General features: G+C 51.7%; 1 protein-coding gene across 1 annotated transcript in view; it reads right to left on the minus strand.

Annotated features, from left to right (window-relative positions):
* The window catches only part of mylka (myosin, light chain kinase a), a gene marked incomplete at both ends in the record, with an annotated part of 83,933 nt that overhangs the window by 15,353 nt on the left and 50,135 nt on the right, over positions 1–18,445 (minus strand). The window contains 5 exons of the mRNA XM_084443552.1: positions 450–497; positions 10,489–10,554; positions 14,342–14,458; positions 16,420–17,345; positions 18,132–18,212. Coding sequence (XP_084299678.1) covers positions 450–497; positions 10,489–10,554; positions 14,342–14,458; positions 16,420–17,345; positions 18,132–18,212 — 1,238 coding nt within the window. The remainder of the gene's footprint in view (positions 1–449; positions 498–10,488; positions 10,555–14,341; positions 14,459–16,419; positions 17,346–18,131; positions 18,213–18,445) is intronic.

An 18,445-nucleotide genomic window follows, 5' to 3' on the forward strand; every position in this document is an offset into this window, starting at 1 on the left:
TAGGAACAGGAAGTGACAGCATTGTTGAGACAGACAGGCAGACAGACAGACAGACAGACAGACAGGCAGACAGACAGACAGACAGACAGACAGACAGAGACAGAGACAAAGACAGAGACAGAGACAGAGACAGAGACAGAGACAGAGACAGAGACAGAGACAGGCAGACAGGCAGACAGACACAGACAGAGACAGACAGAGACAGACAGACAGACAGACAGACAGACAGACAGACAGACAGACAGACAGACAGACACAGACAGACAGACAGACAGACAGACAGACAGATACAGACAGACATACAGACATACAGACAGACAGACAGGCAGACAGACAGACAGACAGGCAGACAGGCAGACAGGCAGACAGACAGACAGACAGACAGACAGACACAGACAGACAGACAGACAGACAGACAGACAGACAGACAGGCAGACAGACAGACTCACCCTGTTTGGGCGGCGTCTTCGTGTTGGGTTTCTTTATCCTGGCCTCGCCTGGAAGTCAAACACACCACAGAGGAAAGCGTTCAGTGAAGCTCCTCAAAACAATCACACACCAACTCAGCTGTAACACACCTTTTTTGATCTGAGCAATGGATCAAACCACGGCTGACAGTGGTGGGGGGGGGGGGGGGGTACGCAGGCAGCCCGGGACCTCCCAGCCAGTCTGTTCCACTGGGGCCAGCAGTAGAACACAGGGACTGTACACAAGCCCACCAGCCCAACTCATATATGGAAACCACAGCAGAGCTCCATTGTGTACATAGTGGAGTGCTCAGTTTGTCTGCCACAGAGGGGCAGGTCTTCCCAGGGCACGGCGTTATATGGGGAAGTTGTATAAACTATCTAGAGTGTGTGTATGTGTGTGTGTGTGTGATGAGTGAACTTGGGGGAGGAGGGATTCTCTGGTAAATGTCCTGGGAGAAGCGATTGGCTCGGTGCTTATGTCCTTCGGTATTTGCCTTTTTTGGTAATACTAAAAATAGTCTGGAAGTATCCAGGAAATAGCTCTTGGCACTATTTATTCAATCTTTGATTGCTGTCAAGAAACAATGTAGCCAGTAAAACAAGAGAGCTACGGTGGGATAGTAACCTTCAATTACAGGTTTTAATCTTAGTCATTAATATCTCTCTCTCTCTCTGTCTCTCTCATCCTCTCTGTCTCTCTCTATCTCTCTCTCTCTCTGTCTCTCTCTCTCTCTCCCCTCCCCCTACTTCTCATGCTATCTCTCTCTCACCATCAGAATCTATCTCTGCGTGGAAGAGCCTCCTCCTCCTCTCACTCTTTCTTGGAAACAAAAACATACTTTTTCCAACACAACTAGTTTTGAACCGTAGACATTTGCTGTTGATACTGCTGGAAAATATTTGATCTGTGGGGTCAATGAAAAAGCAATACCTTTTGCAGAGTCAAAAATCTGAAAAAAAAACAAGCAAGCAAACACAAAAACAGACTTTCAAAGCAGGAGACTAGAGGTTCTGACATCAACTGTCTGGAGGTGAAACAGCTCATCCTCTAAAACAGTCTACGTTTCCTGAACTGTTCCTTTCCATTCAGAGCTTCACAGACCTCCTTCCAATACAGTCTATACCTGCCATGTGGAACTAGCAGCGCTGTAGAGTAATCTCTCTAGACAGACTGTAGAGTAGTCTCTCTAGACAGACTGTAGAGTACTCTCTCTAGACAGACTGTAGAGTAGTTTCTCTAGACAGACTGTAGAATAGTCTCTCTAGACAGACTGTAGAGTAGTCTCTCTAGACAGACTGTAGAGTACTCTCTCTAGACAGACTGTAGAGTAGTCTCTCTAGACAGACTGTAGAGTACTCTCTCTAGACAGACTGTAGAGTAGTTTCTCTAGACAGACTGTAGAGTAGTCTCTCTAGACAGACTGTAGAATAGTCTCTCTAGACAGACTGTAGAATAGTCTCTCTAAACAGACTGTAGAATAGTCTCTCTAAACAGACTGTAGAATAGTCTCTCTAAACAGACTGTAGAATAGTCTCTCTAAACAGACTGTAGAATAGTCTCTCTAGACAGACTGTAGAATAGTCTCTCTAAACAGACTGTAGAATAGTCTCTCTAAACAGACTGTAGAATAGTCTCTCTAAACAGACTGTAGAATAGTCTCTCTAAACAGACTGTAGAATAGTCTCTCTAGACAGACTGTAGAGTAGTCCCTCTAGACAGACTGTAGTCTCTCTAGACAGACTGTAGAGTACTCTGAACCACAGAGATGAATGGCCTCACTGTTTTGTCAAGACATCCATCTTAATGAAGTGTTTGCAGGTCATTGAAGAAGCTCTCCTCTATATTTATGTCAGGCAATTTTCCTGTTCTCTCTCTCTCTCTCTCACTGTCTTTCTCTCTCGGTCTCTCTCATCCTCTCTGTCTCTGCCTCTCTCTCTCATCCTCTCTGTCTCTCTCTATCTGTCTGTCTCTCTCTCTCTCTCTCTCTCTCTCTCTCTCTCTCTATCTCTTTCACCCTTGTGAGACAGACATAATTTTCCATCTAAACTAATATAATGTATGTACTGTAACAGACTCAGTGGTGTTTGACCAAGCACAGGGAAGGCCAGGATGCCCAGAGAGTTCATTACCACCAGCCTTTGATCAACGTTGACCACTCCTGAACCCTGCCCTGAACCCCACTAGGCTGCTCTGACTGTCCTGAACCACGCTAAGCTGCTCTGACCTTTTGTTTTGCGGGTTTGTCAGTAAGAGCCGTGGACCGACATGGCCAGAAGAGGGTGGATTGGTCACATGCTCCTGGACAGGGTAACACCAACCCCACGTACTAGAAGACATCAGCTAAATTAATGTTCAGGGCATATCCAAGTTACAGTATAAAACAAATAGTGTTATGTTTACTATACAGTGCTCTTCTAGGAAACTTTTGACGGACACTGTCGTCTTGCTTGGAAAACTTTTCTTCACTGCAGTGATAAAATAAAAAATATGCATTTCGGATGCACTTTATGCATCTGGGAAACAAGACTACTTCTTTTTTCTGTATACAATTTTCCACAACACTCTCTGTCTCTCCCTCTCTCTCACTTTCTCTCTCTCTCTCTCACCCTCTGTCTCTCCCTCTCTCTCACTTTCTCTCTCTCTCTTTCACCCTCTGTCTCTCACTTTCTCTCTCTCTCTCACCCTCTCTCTCACTTTCTCTCTCTCACCCTCTCTCTCATCCTGTCCTCTCACTTTCTCTCTCTCACCCTCTCTCTCATCCTCTCACTCTCTCTCTCTCACCCTCTCTCTCACACACACCCTCTCTCTCATCCTCTCTCTCTCTCTCTCTCTCTCTCTCACTTTCTCTCTCACCCTCTCTCTCACTCTCTCTCTCTCATCCTCTCTCTCTCACCCTCTCTCTCCCTCACCCTCTCTCTCACCCTCTCTCTCCCTCACCCTCTCTCTCTTTCACCCCCCTCTCTCTCTCACCCTCTCTCTCCCTCTCTCTCTCTCACACCCTCTCTCATCCTCTCTCTCTCTCACCCTCTCTCAATCTTGGTCTCCCCGTCTCTCTCTGTCTCTCTCGTCTCTCTCTGTCTCTCTCGTCTCTCTGTCTGTCTCTCTCCTCTCCCTGTCTGTCTCTCTTCTCTGTCTGTCTCTGTCTGTCTCTCTCCTCTGTCTGTCTCTCTCTCTCCTCTGTATGTCTCTCCCTGTCTCTCTTCTGTCTGTCTCTGTCTGTCTCTCTCCTCTGTCTGTCTCTCCCTGTCTCTCTCCTCTGTCTGTCTCTCCCTGTCTCTCTCCTCTGTCTGTCTCTGTCTGTCTCTCTCCTGTCTGTCTCTCCCTGTCTCTCTCCTCTGTCTGTCTCTGTCTGTCTCTCTCCTCTGTCTGTCTCTCCCTGTCTCTCTCCTCTGTCTGTCTCTCTCACCCTCTGTTGCACAATTTCACTACACTTGCTGTTGCCAGGTTACCCAGCCGCCCCTCAGTGTGTTACATACTGTACTTCACAAACAGGCAGACAGACAGACAGACAGACAGGCAGACAGACAGAGACAGGCAGACAGACAGACAGACAGACAGACAGACAGGCAGGCAGGCAGACAGGCAGGCAGGCAGACAGACAGACAGACAGACAGACAGACAGACAGACAGGCAGACAGACAGACAGGCAGACAGACAGAGACAGGCAGACAGACAGGCAGACAGACAGAGACAGGCAGACAGGCAGACAGACAGACAGACAGACAGACAGACAGGCAGACAGACAGACAGACAGACAGGCAGACAGACAGACAGACAGACAGACAGGCAGGCAGACAGACAGACAAACAGACAGGCAGACAGACAGACAGACAGACAGACAGACAGACAGACAGACAGACAGACAGACAGACAGACAGACAGACAGGCAGGCAGACAGTCAGGCAGACAGACAGACAGGTCAGAAGGTGGGAGACCGTTCCCGAGCATCGACAGGTTTGGAAGCCCCTCAGAGTGTGTGGTAGTTGAAGGAGGGGCTCTGAGCGCAGACTGATCTGATCATTTGATGGGTCACACTACACGGCTCACATGGCGCAGCTCAGAATAGGCAGCAGCAATGGAAACTGGAGTGCTGCCTGTGAGGCAGCTAGCAGTGGGCCCTGTTTACCATGCAGCCTATGAGGCAGTGATGCTCAGCCCTGTCTCTGCAGCTGTGATTGGCTGTCATTGGCTCGGAGGGAGGGAATTTTCTCTGTCCTGTTTACTCCCCCTGGTCTGTTTACTACAGCACATCAATTTGTTACCTCCTGGTCGCCATGCGTACCAGCAGACCCAGGGGAGTGTACCAGCAGACCAGAGGAGTGTACCAGCAGACCCAGGGCAGTGGGATGCCAGCCAGGTGCTCCAGACGATGTTAAAATTGTAAAAAAACGTGTCACCAGAAAAGCGCTCCCCAAGGAGGGCTGGTATGGTTCCTCTCCCAGAGCCCCCCGTTCCCTGACTCCCCCCCTGGAGAGAGAACCCTCATGACAACGTTGTGACGCTGAGTGAGTGAACCTCTTTGATCAGAGGGATGGGACGGAGCGAAGGGAACACAGACGTCACACCAGCTGAGAGGATGAGTGATTCTATGAGAGTCACGTTTGTGTAAAAATAAAGTATTGTAAGAAAATAAAAATAATAAAGTCTGGAGTGAAAGCCATGGAGACGGCCAACAGCCCCAGCCAATGCAGCGATGCCTCGGTTGGTTGGTTGGTTGGTTTAATGACATAACCAATATGTTTGTTAGTACGCCATTTTAAATAAATAATACACACACAGACTGCATGAAAACAGTACAAATGAGTTCCTGGTTCCGTACTTTTCAAACATTTTCCCAACACAATTACGTAGCCGAAAGGTAAAACATGATTAATATCTGCTCTTGCTCTATGTGTGAAAGCAGAGGGATGCATTGCGGGATGCCCTACAAGCTGGAAGGGATCAAATCTGTACCCTAGGTGAAAGGGAGTGAAAACGGGGGTCAGGGGATTGTGAAACGTTCCTCTGCTGGTTGAAATGGGAATGGAGCGGCCCTTCGTTTTGGGGTCATTTATCATCAAGGCATGCTGGGGGATTCCCCTCTTAAAGCAAGGGAAGAGAACCAGCACTTAACTAGGAACAGAGAGAGACAGATAGAGGGTGAGAGAAAGAGAGAGAGAGGGTGCAAGAGAGAGAGAGAGAGAGAGTGTGTTGTGGAAAATGCACCGCTAACCATGCTAACCTTGCATGCTAACCCTAACCCCAACAGAATGCACCGCTAACCATGCTAACCTTGCATGCTAACCCTAACCCCAACAGAATGCACCACTAACCATGCTAACCTATCAGGCAAACCCTAACCCTAACAGAATGCACCACTAACCATGCTAACCTACAGTAGCATGTTAACGCATACCCTAACCCCAACAGAATGCACCGCTTACCATGTTAACCTAGCATGTTAACCCTAACGCTAACAGAATGCACCGCTAACCATGTTAACCTAGCATGTTAACCCTAACGCTAACAGAATGCACCGCTAACCATGTTAACCTAGCATGTTAACCCTACCGCTAACAGAATGCACCGCTAACCATGTTAACCTAGCATGTTAACCCTACCGCTAACAGAATGCACCGCTTACCATGTTAACCTAGCATGTTAACCCTAACGCTAACAGAATGCACCGCGGGTTAATATGCTGAGACCTGCCACCGGGCTCTAGAGATGGGTCTCAATCAAACAGCACAGACACATCGGTCAGAAGCTTTAGGCTACACACACACACACACAAACACACACACACACACACACACACACACACACACACACACACACACACACACAAACATGTGCACACTCACACACACAGACACACACACAGAGCGAGAGCAGCAAGTCCTATCCTGTCTCTGGCAGCCAGGGTCAGTGTGATCACAGCGGACCCGGGCCCAGATAGCATTCATTCTCTAGCCGGTCTCACAGCCCAGCTGCACCGTGGACATGGTTCAAATCAAACTTTATTAACACTCATCCACACTAATCCCAGACTGCTGCATCAGCTCCATTTAACAAGGCCAGCTCCGTCTACCACACCTCATTTGAGTGAGGGAGAGGAGAGCAGACGTGGGTCAGGTTGTGTGTTTGTGACGGGGGTCAGGGCCAGGGGATAGAGGAGGTGACAGGGGTTAAGGGTGGGGGGTCAGGGCCAGGGGATAGAGGAGGTGACGGGGGTTAAGGGTGGGGGGTCAGGGGATAGAGGAGGTGACGGGGGGTTAAGGGTGGGGGGTCAGGGGATAGAGGAGGTGACGGGGGTTAAGGGTGGGGGGTCAGGGGATAGAGGAGGTGACGGGGGGTTAAGGGTGGGGGGTCAGGGGATAGAGGAGGTGACGGGGGTTAAGGGTGGGGGGTCAGGGGATAGAGGAGGTGACGGGGGTTAAGGGTGGGGGGTCAGGGCCAGGGGATAGAGGAGGTGACGGGGGTTAAGAGTGGGGGGTCAGGGGATAGAGGAGCTGACGGGGGTTAAGGGTGGGGGGTCAGGGCCAGGGGATAGAGGAGGTGACGGGGGTTAAGGGTGGGGGGTCAGGGCCAGGGGATAGAGGAGGTGACGGGGGTTAAGGGTGGGGGGTCAGGGCCAGGGGATAGAGGAGGTGACGGGGGTTAAGGGTGGGGGGTCAGGGGATAGAGGAGGTGACGGGGGTTAAGGGTGGGGGGTCAGGGGATAGAGGAGGTGACGGGGGTTAAGGGTGGGGGGTCAGGGGATAGAGGAGGTGACGGGGGTTAAGGGTGGGGGGTCAGGGGATAGAGGAGGTGACAGGGGTTAAGGGTGGGGGGTCAGGGGATAGAGGAGGTGACGGGGGTTAAGGTTCAGGTTGGGGTTAGGTGGTGGATTGCTGTGAGGTTGAGCAGGGTTTGGGGAGGAGTGGTTCCAGGCTAGTGAGTGCACCCCCGGTGGTGGGTAAATAAACGTGCAGGGTTAGAGTTTTCCAGGCAGGGATGAAAACAAGGCTTGTTTTTATAGAGCTAGTCCACACACACACACACACACACACACACACACACACACACACACACACACACACACACACACACACACACACACACACACACACACCCTAGCAGGAACCGTGTGTACCAGGAGCCAGAAGATGGTCCCTGGTGTATCTAATCATCTGTTAGGATCAAAGACCAAGTCCATCTCTGCTCAAAGCTCTGCGCTGGAACAACAGAGACCTTGGAACACATCAAACACTGAAGCAGGACCGTTGCGACTGCTGTAAAAACATCCCCATGTGTACGGCCATGTTGAACGGCCATGTTGAACTCACCATCAGCAGGGCCAACCGGAGCACGTCCAGCAGTTTGAAAGCTACCTTCTATCAGCACAATAGCGGGCTAATCGCCTGCCTGTCAGTTTCTGGACTTCCTGCTTTTATTAAAAGACTCTCTCTCTCCGCCTCTACTCTCCCCTCCCCTCTCCTCCCTCCCCTTCTCCTCCTCTCCTCTCATCTCTCCCCTCCTCTCTTTCTCTCCCCCTCTCCTCTCCTCTCCTCTCCTCTCCTCTCCTCTCCTCTCCTCTCCTCTCCTCTCCTCTCCTCTCCTCTCCTCTCCTCTCCTCTCCTCTCCTCTCCTCTCTCCTCTCATCCTCCTCTCTCTGGTCCAGCGTGTTGGTCTTGTTTGGATCAGGGACATTCCAGTGGGAGGGGAGCGTATCGCAGGGCTGGCAGGTCTTCTGCAGGAGCTGGGGGAGGAGGGGGGGGGGGGGGGGGCTGAGCCAGGAGGAGGCTGGGGGAGGAGGGTGGGGGCTGAGCCAGGAAGAGGCTGGGGGAGGAGGGGGGGGGCTGAGCCAGGAGGAGGCTGGGGGAGGAGGGTGGGGGCTGAGCCAGGAAGAGGCTGGGGGAGGAGGGGGGGGGCTGAGCCAGGAAGAGGCTGGGAGAGGAGGGGGGGGGCTGAGCCAGGAGCCGGGGGAGATGGTGGGAGTCGGTGGGGGGGGGGGGTGATACGACTGAACCAGCAGCTGGAGACCAGGCAGACACGAGCCTTACATGGAAGTCTGGGAGAAGAGGGTGAGCGAGCGAAGAAGCCGCACGGAGACCCTCTCTATCTCTCTTATCTATCTCTCTCCCTCTGTCTATCTCTCTCTCTCTCTCCCTCTCCATCTCTCTCTCTATCTCTCTCTCCCTCTCTCTATCTCCCTCTCTATCTCTCTATCTCTTCCTCTATCTCTCTATCTTCCGCTCTCTCTCTCTCTCTCTCCCTCTCTATCTCTATCTATCTATCTCTCTCTATTTCTCTTCCTCTATCTCTCTCTCTTCCTTTTTATCTCTCTCTCTTCCTCTCTTTCTCTCCTTCTCTCTGTCTCGTTTGCTCTCTATTCCCGCCCCACTCAGTCTTTCTGGTCTTCCTGTCTCTCTCTCCCCCCTCTCTCTTTCTCTCTGTCCCCCTCTCTCTCATTCTCTCTCTCTACCTCTCTCACTCCCCCTCTCTCTTTCTCTCTACCCCCCTCTCTCTCTCTCTTCCTCTCTCTCTGTCTCTAGTTTGCTCTCTATTCCGTCCCCACTCCGTCTTCCTCTATCTCTATCCCTCTCTCTCATTCTCTCTATCTACCTCTCTCACTCCCCCCCTCTCTCTCTCTCTCTCTCTCCCCCTCTCTCTCTCCCTCTCTCTCTCTTCTCTTGTTATGAGACTCAAAGTGTCTCTGCCTGCAAGACAAACACGGCTCCATTAGTTCTGTCAAACATCGAAGGTAGAGAGTGTCGTTGTGACCCCTGACCCCTAGTCATTACAGCTGGAGCAGGAGCGTGTGAGAGAGAGAGAGACAGAGAGACAGAGAGAGAGAGAGAGAGAGAGAGAGAGAGAGAGAGAGAGAATGAATGTACTATAGCCTTTTATGTGCAGGGAGATGTGCTCCATTCACATGGTAATCAGCTGTGTTCAGGGTAGTCAGCTGTGTTCAGGCTTGTGTCCAACAGCGTTAAATCCCATGTAGAAGAATGCAGGCTGAGGTATGGCCCAGTCTATAACCATAACTCCTCCACCATTCCCTCTTCTCAGAGATTTACAGGGCAATCAGGAAGATAGGGCTCTTTTCCACTGGCTGGGGAGTAAATCTACTCTGAACAACACCACTTTAGGGGAGGTAAACCTCTCTGGGGGAGTGATTGGTAGATGTGGATCTGAGTGCACGTCTCTCTGTGTGTATGTCTCTCTGTGTGTATGTCTCTCTGTGTGTCTCTCTGTGTGTATGTCCCTCTGTGTGCACGTCTCTCTGTGTGTATGTCTCTCTGTGTGCACGTCTCTCTGTGTGCACGTCTCTCTGTGTGTATGTCTCTCTGTGTGCACGTCTCTCTGTGTGCACGTCTCTCTGTGTGCACGTCTCTCTGTGTGTATGTCTCTCTGTGTGTATGTCTCTCTGTGTGCACTGGGGGCTAGGGCTGGAGGCTAGGGCTGGAGGCTAGGGCTGGGGGCTAGGGCTGGGGGCTAGAGTCTCAGGGCTAGGACTGGGGGCTAGAGTCTCGGGGCTAGAGTCTCAGGGCTAGGACTGGGGGCTAGAGTCTCGGGGCTAGAGTCTCAGGGCTAGGACTGGGGGCTAGAGTCTCAGGGCTTGGACTGGGGGCTAGAGTCTCGGGGCTAGGGCTGGGACTGAGAACTATATATGGGGCCTGGAGCTGGGCTTGAAGGCCAGGGCTGGAACTGGGTCTAAGGCTGGGGCTGAGAGAGGCTGGGTCTGGGGCTGAGAGAGGCTGAGGCTGGGGCTGAGAGAGGCTGGGTCTGGGGCTGAGAGAGGCTGAGGCTGGGGCTGAGAGAGGCTCGGTCTGGGGCTGGGGGAGGCTGGGGCTGGGGGAGTCTGGGGCTGGGGCTGAGAGAGGCTGGGGCTGGGGGAGGCTGAGGCTGGGGCTGAGAGAGGCTGGTCTGGGGCTGAGAGAGGCTGAGAGAGGCTGGTCTGGGGCTGGGGGAGGCTACAGCAGTGGGAAAGCCACAGCGATCCCACGCCTCTCCTTTTTGGGACATGAGGAAGCACATATTTTGGAAACTGACTTTCGGAGGTAGGGGTGCTGGGCTTCCTGCTCTTCTTGTCAGCGGTGGAGTTTGAGTCCGTCGGGTCTGAAGGGGAGAGAGCACACACACGTGACCATGGTTACGCCTCAACCAAAACAACAACATTCAACAAGGCTTTCATCAATAAAGCAGGCTTTAAAGAAGACTTAAGTGAATAAAGAGGACTTTCATGCATTAAAATTATATAAATTGTGCACGTATAACCAAAACACAGTTTTCTAGACAGAGTACACACACCACTGGCATAAAATTGGACTATCCGTTAGAGTCTCTGAACTGAGGATAGTGTGTCAACAAGTCTCTGAACTGAGAATAGATCCTCACAGCATCTTGACTAGACATGACATGCACCATCTATTTCCTGTCAAAGCATGCTTGTTGCTCCTTCCATAGAGACTATTTTCTATGATAGTTGGCAAAGGACCTGGGCCCAGTCCCCCTTCCCCTCACCCTAACCCGGATCTGTATCCTCTTCCTACCCCCACCCTACCCCAAACCCTGCCTCTATCTGGGCCCAGGCACATTCACGCACACACAGACATACACCAGTGTTTGCCATGTCTCTCCTATGATGTTTTTAGCCTTTCTTACTCTGAAAATGTAATTTAATGTAATGTACTGCTTTATAAATGTTCTTAGCCGGTAGACAAACATACTCCTGGAGCTTGCTCGATCGCCTTGTTGAGAGGGGTCAGTGAAGAATTTTTTACAGCTCACTTTTCTGGCCCCCCGGGTGATACTGTTTTTTTGCTTCCCTCTGGAATATGTAGGGGTGGGTCGTATGCCCACCTCCCTTGTTCTCTGTAAAGCGCATTGTGTTGCCTCTGTGTATGAAATGCGCTATACAAATAAAGCTTTGATTGATTGATTGATTGATTGATTGATCAGATCTTCGGGAAATAGACGCATGAAGAAATCTATTGGTTCTGTTCCCTCAACATTCACTTTCCACTTTCCTAAAAAATTAGGCAAATCTCCCTCAAACTCGTTGTCTTTGCTTTTCCAGACATTTCTGAAATTCTTATCTGCTTTTTTCCCTTGAGCTCTGTTAGGCGATGCTTCCTCAGCTTCAACTCCCTCACCTTCATTTCCATCCTCCCTGAGTCTCATCTCCCTCAGCATCCTGTCCAGACTCCTCAGCTCCCTGAGTCTCATCTCCCTCAGCATCCTGTCCAGACTCCTCAACTCCCTGAGTCTCATCTCCCTCAGCATCCTGTCCAGATTCCTCACTGAGTCTCATCTCCCTCAGCATCCTGTCCAGACTCCTCAGCTCCACTGAGTCTCATCTCCCTCAGCATCCTGTCCAGACTCCTCAGCTCCACTGAGTCTCATCTCCCTCAGCATCCTGTCCAGACTCCTCAGCTCCACTGAGTCTCATCTCCCTCAGCATCCTTTCCAGACTCCTCAACTCCACTGAGTCTCATCTCCCTCAGCATCCTGTCCAGACTCCTCAGCTCCACTGAGTCTCATCTCCCTCAGCATCCTGTCCAGACTCCCTCAGCATCCTGTCCAGACTCCTCAGCATCCTGTCCAGACTCCCTCAGCATCCTGTCCAGACTCCTCAGCATCCTGTCCAGACTCCTCAGCTCTGCTGTCACTACTGCTTACATTTGCTAATCCTTCCTGTTCTGGCAGCCATTCACCATCACTGCTACTAGTAGCACCATCATCCTCACTTGAGTCTGGAAATTCCTCCACTACCCTGCAGGCCTTTCTATCTGAGCTCTACAAAATATAAAGATATTAAAAAACATCAAGTTACATTCTAAAAACATAAAGAAGTTGATTTACAGCCAAAAAGTTACTGCAGATGAAGTATTTTCAAGAACAACAGTAGCTGTAATAGACATGAATTGTAGTTGAAATATAGCTAGCGATGCACAATTTAGTGGACAGATGATTAATCATTATGTCCTCCCAATATAAAATCAATACTTGGAAAATGTTGAAATTGCACGACGCCTTAGATGTTACTTGATGCCACCTTTTTTTTTTTTTTGACCTGCAACTTTTATAGAAGATGTTGACAGGGATATAGGAGGATATAACTTGGTGCTTCTCCCCGTCTGTCGGCCATCCTGGTTTCACTGACTTTTTTTTCTCACTTGCATAGGCTTGCCCCTGGTTGGCTGTGTATGGGATGATGCAATAGCGTCCACTGTAGTGACTGATGTGCAACTATGCCACCAATTTGCATGCATATTTAAAAACAGCTTTTAAATAACTGTACACTGTAGTGAACTCTATGCATGAGAGGGTGTTAATGAGCACACCACAGAATAATTAGAACTCATCTTTGATTTCATGAGAAATACAAAATGAGTCAAATCAGTCAAATAAAAAAGAGATTCTACAATGGAGAGTTTGGATACTTGATTCTGATTGGCTAGCAGCCGTGGTAAAATACTCTGTAACCCACGGCTGCGACCGCATAACAGTTAGTATTAATGCGCCGTCAATCTCATTGACGAGGACATTGATAAGATCAAGCGGTAGGCTATGCTTTGTGTAGCAACCACTCACAGCAACCTCGCCTTTTTTGTATCCTATTACAAAAACACACTCATCAGTCCGACTCCAACACTTCCACACCCCTACCAGCAAAAACGAGTACTCTGGAGAACTGTTTTAATAACTGCACCATAGCTGTAAATATTCAAATAAACGTGAACCACCCGAATTATGCTTTATGGCTTATGTGAACAAGGCCAACCCAAATAGGCGAGATAGCCTATGTTGCTTGGCAACCATTTAATTCAGAACTATAGCCTATCGCGGAAGATTTTGTAAATACTAAAATGATAAGAATGATTGGTAAATAAATGATTGAATATTACTACTGTGTGTTTTTTGTGAATATATATATGTAGTAACTGTTGTAGAAAAGCAATTGACCACTCGAGGCAGTGGGTTACAGGGGATTTTACCACAGGGGTAAAATCGCTATCGCGTTGGGCCTAACAACGCCCCGTAGCTGTGGTAAAATCCCGTGTAACCCACTGCCTCGAGTGGTCAATTGCTTAAATAAATGCTTAGTGAGAAATCCCAAGAGAGCGTGTGTGTGAGTACACATGAGCATCCGCCCTGTCTGTGTGTGTGTGTGTGTGTATATGTGTGTGTGTGTGTGCATATGTTTCTGTGCGTGTGTGTATACTGTACATGTGTGTGTGTGTATGTATGCATATGTGTGTGTGTGTATGCGTGTGTGTGTGTATACTATGTGTGTATGCATGTGTGTGTGTATGCATGTGTGTGTGTGAGTATGTGTGTGTATGTACTGCATGTGTGTATGCATGTGTGTGTATGCATGTGTGTGTGTGTGTGTGTGTATGTGTGTGTGTGTTTAGGGGCTAGAGGGGGAGGTTGGGAGAGTAATCAGTGTGATTACAGGAAGTTCCAGAGCCCAGCCAGACAGGGGCTCCTGGGAGCTGGGGGGGGGGGGGGGGGGGGGTCTCTAGCTCCACATGTGTCCCAAACAGGCTTGTATTGTTTCTGTGTTCTATGATTTCAATGTGAGTGCGTCTGAAAACATCTGTGGCAAACATCTACTGTAGTAGTTAGTAGAGTTCAGTAGAGCTCAGTACAGTTCAAGAGAGCTCAGTAGAGTGCAGTAGAGGTCAGTAGAGTTCAGTAGAGTTCAGTAGAGTTCAGTAGAGCGCAGTAGAGTTCAGTAGAGTTCAGTAGAGCTCAGTAGAGTTCAGTAGAGTTCAGTAGAGCTCAGTAGAGGTCAGTAGAGTTCAGTAGAGTTCAGTAGAGCGCAGTAGAGGTCAGTAGAGTTCAGCAGAGTTCAGTATAGCTCGGTAGAGTTCAGTAGAGTCCAGGTGCTACTCACCATCCACCAGCACCATGCAACAACACTCGGCCTTCCCGACTGCGTTCTCCGCCCGGCAGCGGTACTGACCCTCGTCCTCAGGAAGGGCCTTACCGATGGTCAGAGAGCACAGACCTCCTGCAGAGACAAGCACAGAGACAGACAGCTTAGAGACACACAGCACAGAGACAGACAGCTTAGAGACAGACAGCACAGAGACAGACAGCTTAGAGACAGACAGCACAGAGAAAGACAGCACAGAGACAGACAGCTTAGACACAGACAGCACAGAGAAAGACAGCTTAGAGACACACAGCACAGAGACAGACAGCTTAGAGACACACAGCTTAGACACAGACAGCGCAGAGACAGACAGCTTAGAGACAGACAGTCAACCATGAGGGTCAGCAGACTTCCATGGAGGGCACAGGGAAGAGAACCCTGATTCCACTCAACACAGACACCCTGATCCCAACCCAACACAGTCACAATCAACACAGACACCCTGATCCCAACCCAACAAAGTCACACTCAACACGGAGAGCCCCGATCCCAACCCAACAAAGTCACACTCAACACAGACACCCTGATCCCAACCCAACAAAGTCACACTCAACACGGAGAGCCCCGATCCCAACCCAACACAGTCACAATCAACACAGACACCCTGATCCCAACCCAACACAGTCACACTCAACACAGACACCCTGATCCTAACCCAACACAGTCACACAACACAGACACCCTGATCCCAACCCAACACAGTCACACTCAACACGGAGAGTCCCGATCCCAACCCAACACAGTCACACTCAACACAGACAGCCCCAATTCCAACTCAACACAGTCACACTCAACACGGAGAGCCCCGATCCCAACCCAACCACAGACACACTCAACACAGACACCCTGATCCCAACCCAACCACAGTCCCACTCAACACAGACACCCTGATCCCAACCCAACACAGTCCCACTCAACACAGACACCCTGATCCTAACCCAACACAGTCCCACTCAACACAGACACCCTGATCCTAACCCAACACAGTCACACTCAACACGGAGAGTCCCGATCCCAACCCAACACAGTCACACTCAACACGGAGAGCCCCGATCCCAACCCAACACAGTCACACTCAACACAGACACCCTGATCCTAACCCAACACAGTCACACTCAACACGGAGAGCCCCAATCCCAACCCAACACAGTCCCACTCAACACAGTCACCCTGATCCCAACCCAACAGTCCCACTCAACACAGACACCCTGATAAAAACCCAACACAGTCCCACTCAACACGGAGAGCCCCGATGCCAACCCAACACAGTCACATTCAACACGAATCCACAGAACCAAGGCTGTGGATCTCTCCAGAACGAGCCCTGAGACATCAGCACACACACAGCCATTCAGTAGTGGGATTAGAACAGGCCATGAGTGTGACATTAGGGATTAGCAGAGTTCTCTGAGAGGAAGTGACACACACACACACACACACACACACACACACACACAGAAAACCCCCTATGTGTATGAGCGGTGTGTGAGGACTCGGTACGGTTGAGCCTGTGGATTAGGGAGGCGAGTGCTGGACAGTCAGGAGCACCCCAGGATTCTCCCGCTGGTCTGACCCACACTATTAATACCGGGCCTGACCCGGGACACCAGCCCGCCGCTCCTAATGGGAAACAATTACAGCGCCGGCCCAGAGACACAGCTGTGCGGCCGGGATCTCCGGGAGAACCGGCTCCTATGTAAAGTGATCCGTTCCCCCGATGAACCGCCTGTAATACCAGTCCCACTCTCTCTCTCTCTCTCTCTCTCTCTCTCTCCTCTCTCTCTCTCTCTCTCTCTCTCTCTCTCTGCCCCTAACCCAGCCGGACCCCAGTTCTAATATTAGAATCCAAAACATATGCTCCAACAGAGCCCATGTCCTCAGAGAGAATGCGCCTCAATATTGTGTCATTCAGTGTGATGTTCTGTCCCTCATCCTGGAGATAAGCTGTCTCTCAGCTGCTCTGGGTCCCCTGACGTCTGGACACTGAGGGAACCTTCTAGAGAACCAAAGGAGAGAACGAGTGTGCTGGTTCTTACCGTCGTTGGAAAGGACGATGAACTTGGAGGGCTTGATGACCTTGCCGTCCAGGGTCCAGGTGACGGTGGCCGGGGGGTCGGAGGTCACCTGGCACTGCAGCCGGAGCTGCTGTCCGTCCAGCACGGTGGCGTCTCTGAGCGCGTGCGTGAACCTGGGCTCCTTCTGCTCTATAACCTCCCCGTCCGCGCAGTTCACCGCGTTCCGCTCCTGCTCCTTCTCCTTCAGGCTCACCGCGTTCCTCCCCTGCTCCTTCTCCTTCAGGCTCACAGTGTTCTTCTCCTTCGGGCTCACTGCGTTCTTCTCCTTCCCGCTGGGCTCCTTGGGCACCGTCCCGGTGGCGGGCGCCTCCCCGTTCTTGTCCGGGCTGGCCTGCGCCGGCGGCTTCTTCTTGTTGGCCAGCACCGAGCGGAAGTCGGCGTTGTGTTTGTCGGCCGGCGGGGGCGGGGAGGCGCCGGGTCGGGCGGCGCCAGCGCCGGGGCTCTTCTTCCCCAGAACCGCCCGGAAGTCCACCTGCTGCGGGGGGCCGGCCTTCCTCTCGTCCTCCGGGGGCTTGGGCTTGACGCCCGCCGGTTTGAGGTGAGGCCTGAAGTCCATCTGCTCCGCGGTGCTCTCCTTCAGGTCCTCCTCGCTCACGCTCTTGGTGGTGACCTTCCTGCCCAGCAGGCTGCGGAAGTCTCGCTGCTCGGCCGGACGCTGGTGCAGCTGCTCCTCCCCGTGCTCCTTGGTCTCCACGTGCCGCTTCAGCAGTCCCCTCACCGCACTGGGCTGCTCCTGCTCCTGCTCCTGCCTGGGGCTGGGCTCCCCTGGTTCCTGGTAGTCCTGGGAGCTCCTGCTGCTGCTGCTGCTGCCGGGCTCTGCTCCTCCTCTCAGCGAGGCGCCTGCTCCTCCTCCCGCTCCTCCTCCTCCCTGACGGGGCTGGTCACTGCTGCGGAGAGGGGGGCGGGGGCAGGAAAAACACAGGGGTCACTCAAAGCCCTGCCCAGCCACGGCTCAGAGGCTGTCTGGCTCGGTCCAGGGAGGGGGAGGACCACAACTCAACATCATGTTACATCAGAGATGACTCCAGCAGCCATATAAGGAAGCGCACCCAGTACCGGCCCCCCACCCCCCCAGCAGCCCCCCTCCATCCCCACGCTTTGAACAATGGCACAGCTGGAGGAGGAAGCACTGTAAACAATTTATTTGGTTATACTGAGGGATCAGGCAGATTTAGTGCTGGGGGGCTGGGGGGGCAGGGAGGGGGGGGGGGGAGGGAAGTCAGAAATAGTCCCTGGCCTAGTGGGCTGAGCTGAGCTGGGCTGGGGAGAGAGGGAGGAGCTGGTCTGGTGAGAGAGGAGAGAGGAGCTGGTCTGGTGAGAGAGGAGAGAGGAGCAGGTCTGGTGAGAGAGGAGAGAGGAGCAGGTCTGGAGAGAGAGGAGAGAGGAGCAGGTCTGGAGAGAGGAGCTGGTCTGGTGAGAGAGGAGAGAGGAGCAGGTCTGGAGAGAGAGGAGAGAGGAGCAGGTCTGGAGAGAGGAGCTGGTCTGGTGAGAGAGGAGAGAGGAGCAGGTCTGGAGAGAGAGGAGAGAGGAGCAGGTCTGGAGAGAGAGGAGAGAGGAGCAGGTCTGGAGAGAGGAGCTGGTCTGGTGAGAGAGGAGAGAGGAGCAGGTCTGGAGAGAGAGGAGAGAGGAGCAGGTCTGGAGAGAGGAGCTGGTCTGGTGAGAGCAGTACATACCTTGTGTGTTCTCTGCTGGACAGTGCTGGCCCCTCGTTGACCACCAGGCTGGCCACACAGCTGCAGTCTCCAACCTTGTTCCTGGAAACAGAGAGGATGAAAGTGTGAGGGAGAGCAGGGATGGGGGGCCTGTTTAAATCCCCCCATGTCCAGGGGATTTGGCTCACTCAGGGCTGAATGCTGGACACCACCTGCAACTGCACTGGCATTACCACACACACCATGGAGCCCACACAACACAACACAACAAACAAAAACAAATCAACAACTGCACTGGCATTACAACACACACCATGCAGCCAACACACCACAAC

The sequence above is a fragment of the Borostomias antarcticus genome (genome assembly GCF_949987555.1).
Source record: "Borostomias antarcticus genome assembly, chromosome: 9".
Lineage (NCBI taxonomy): Eukaryota > Metazoa > Chordata > Actinopteri > Stomiiformes > Stomiidae > Borostomias > Borostomias antarcticus.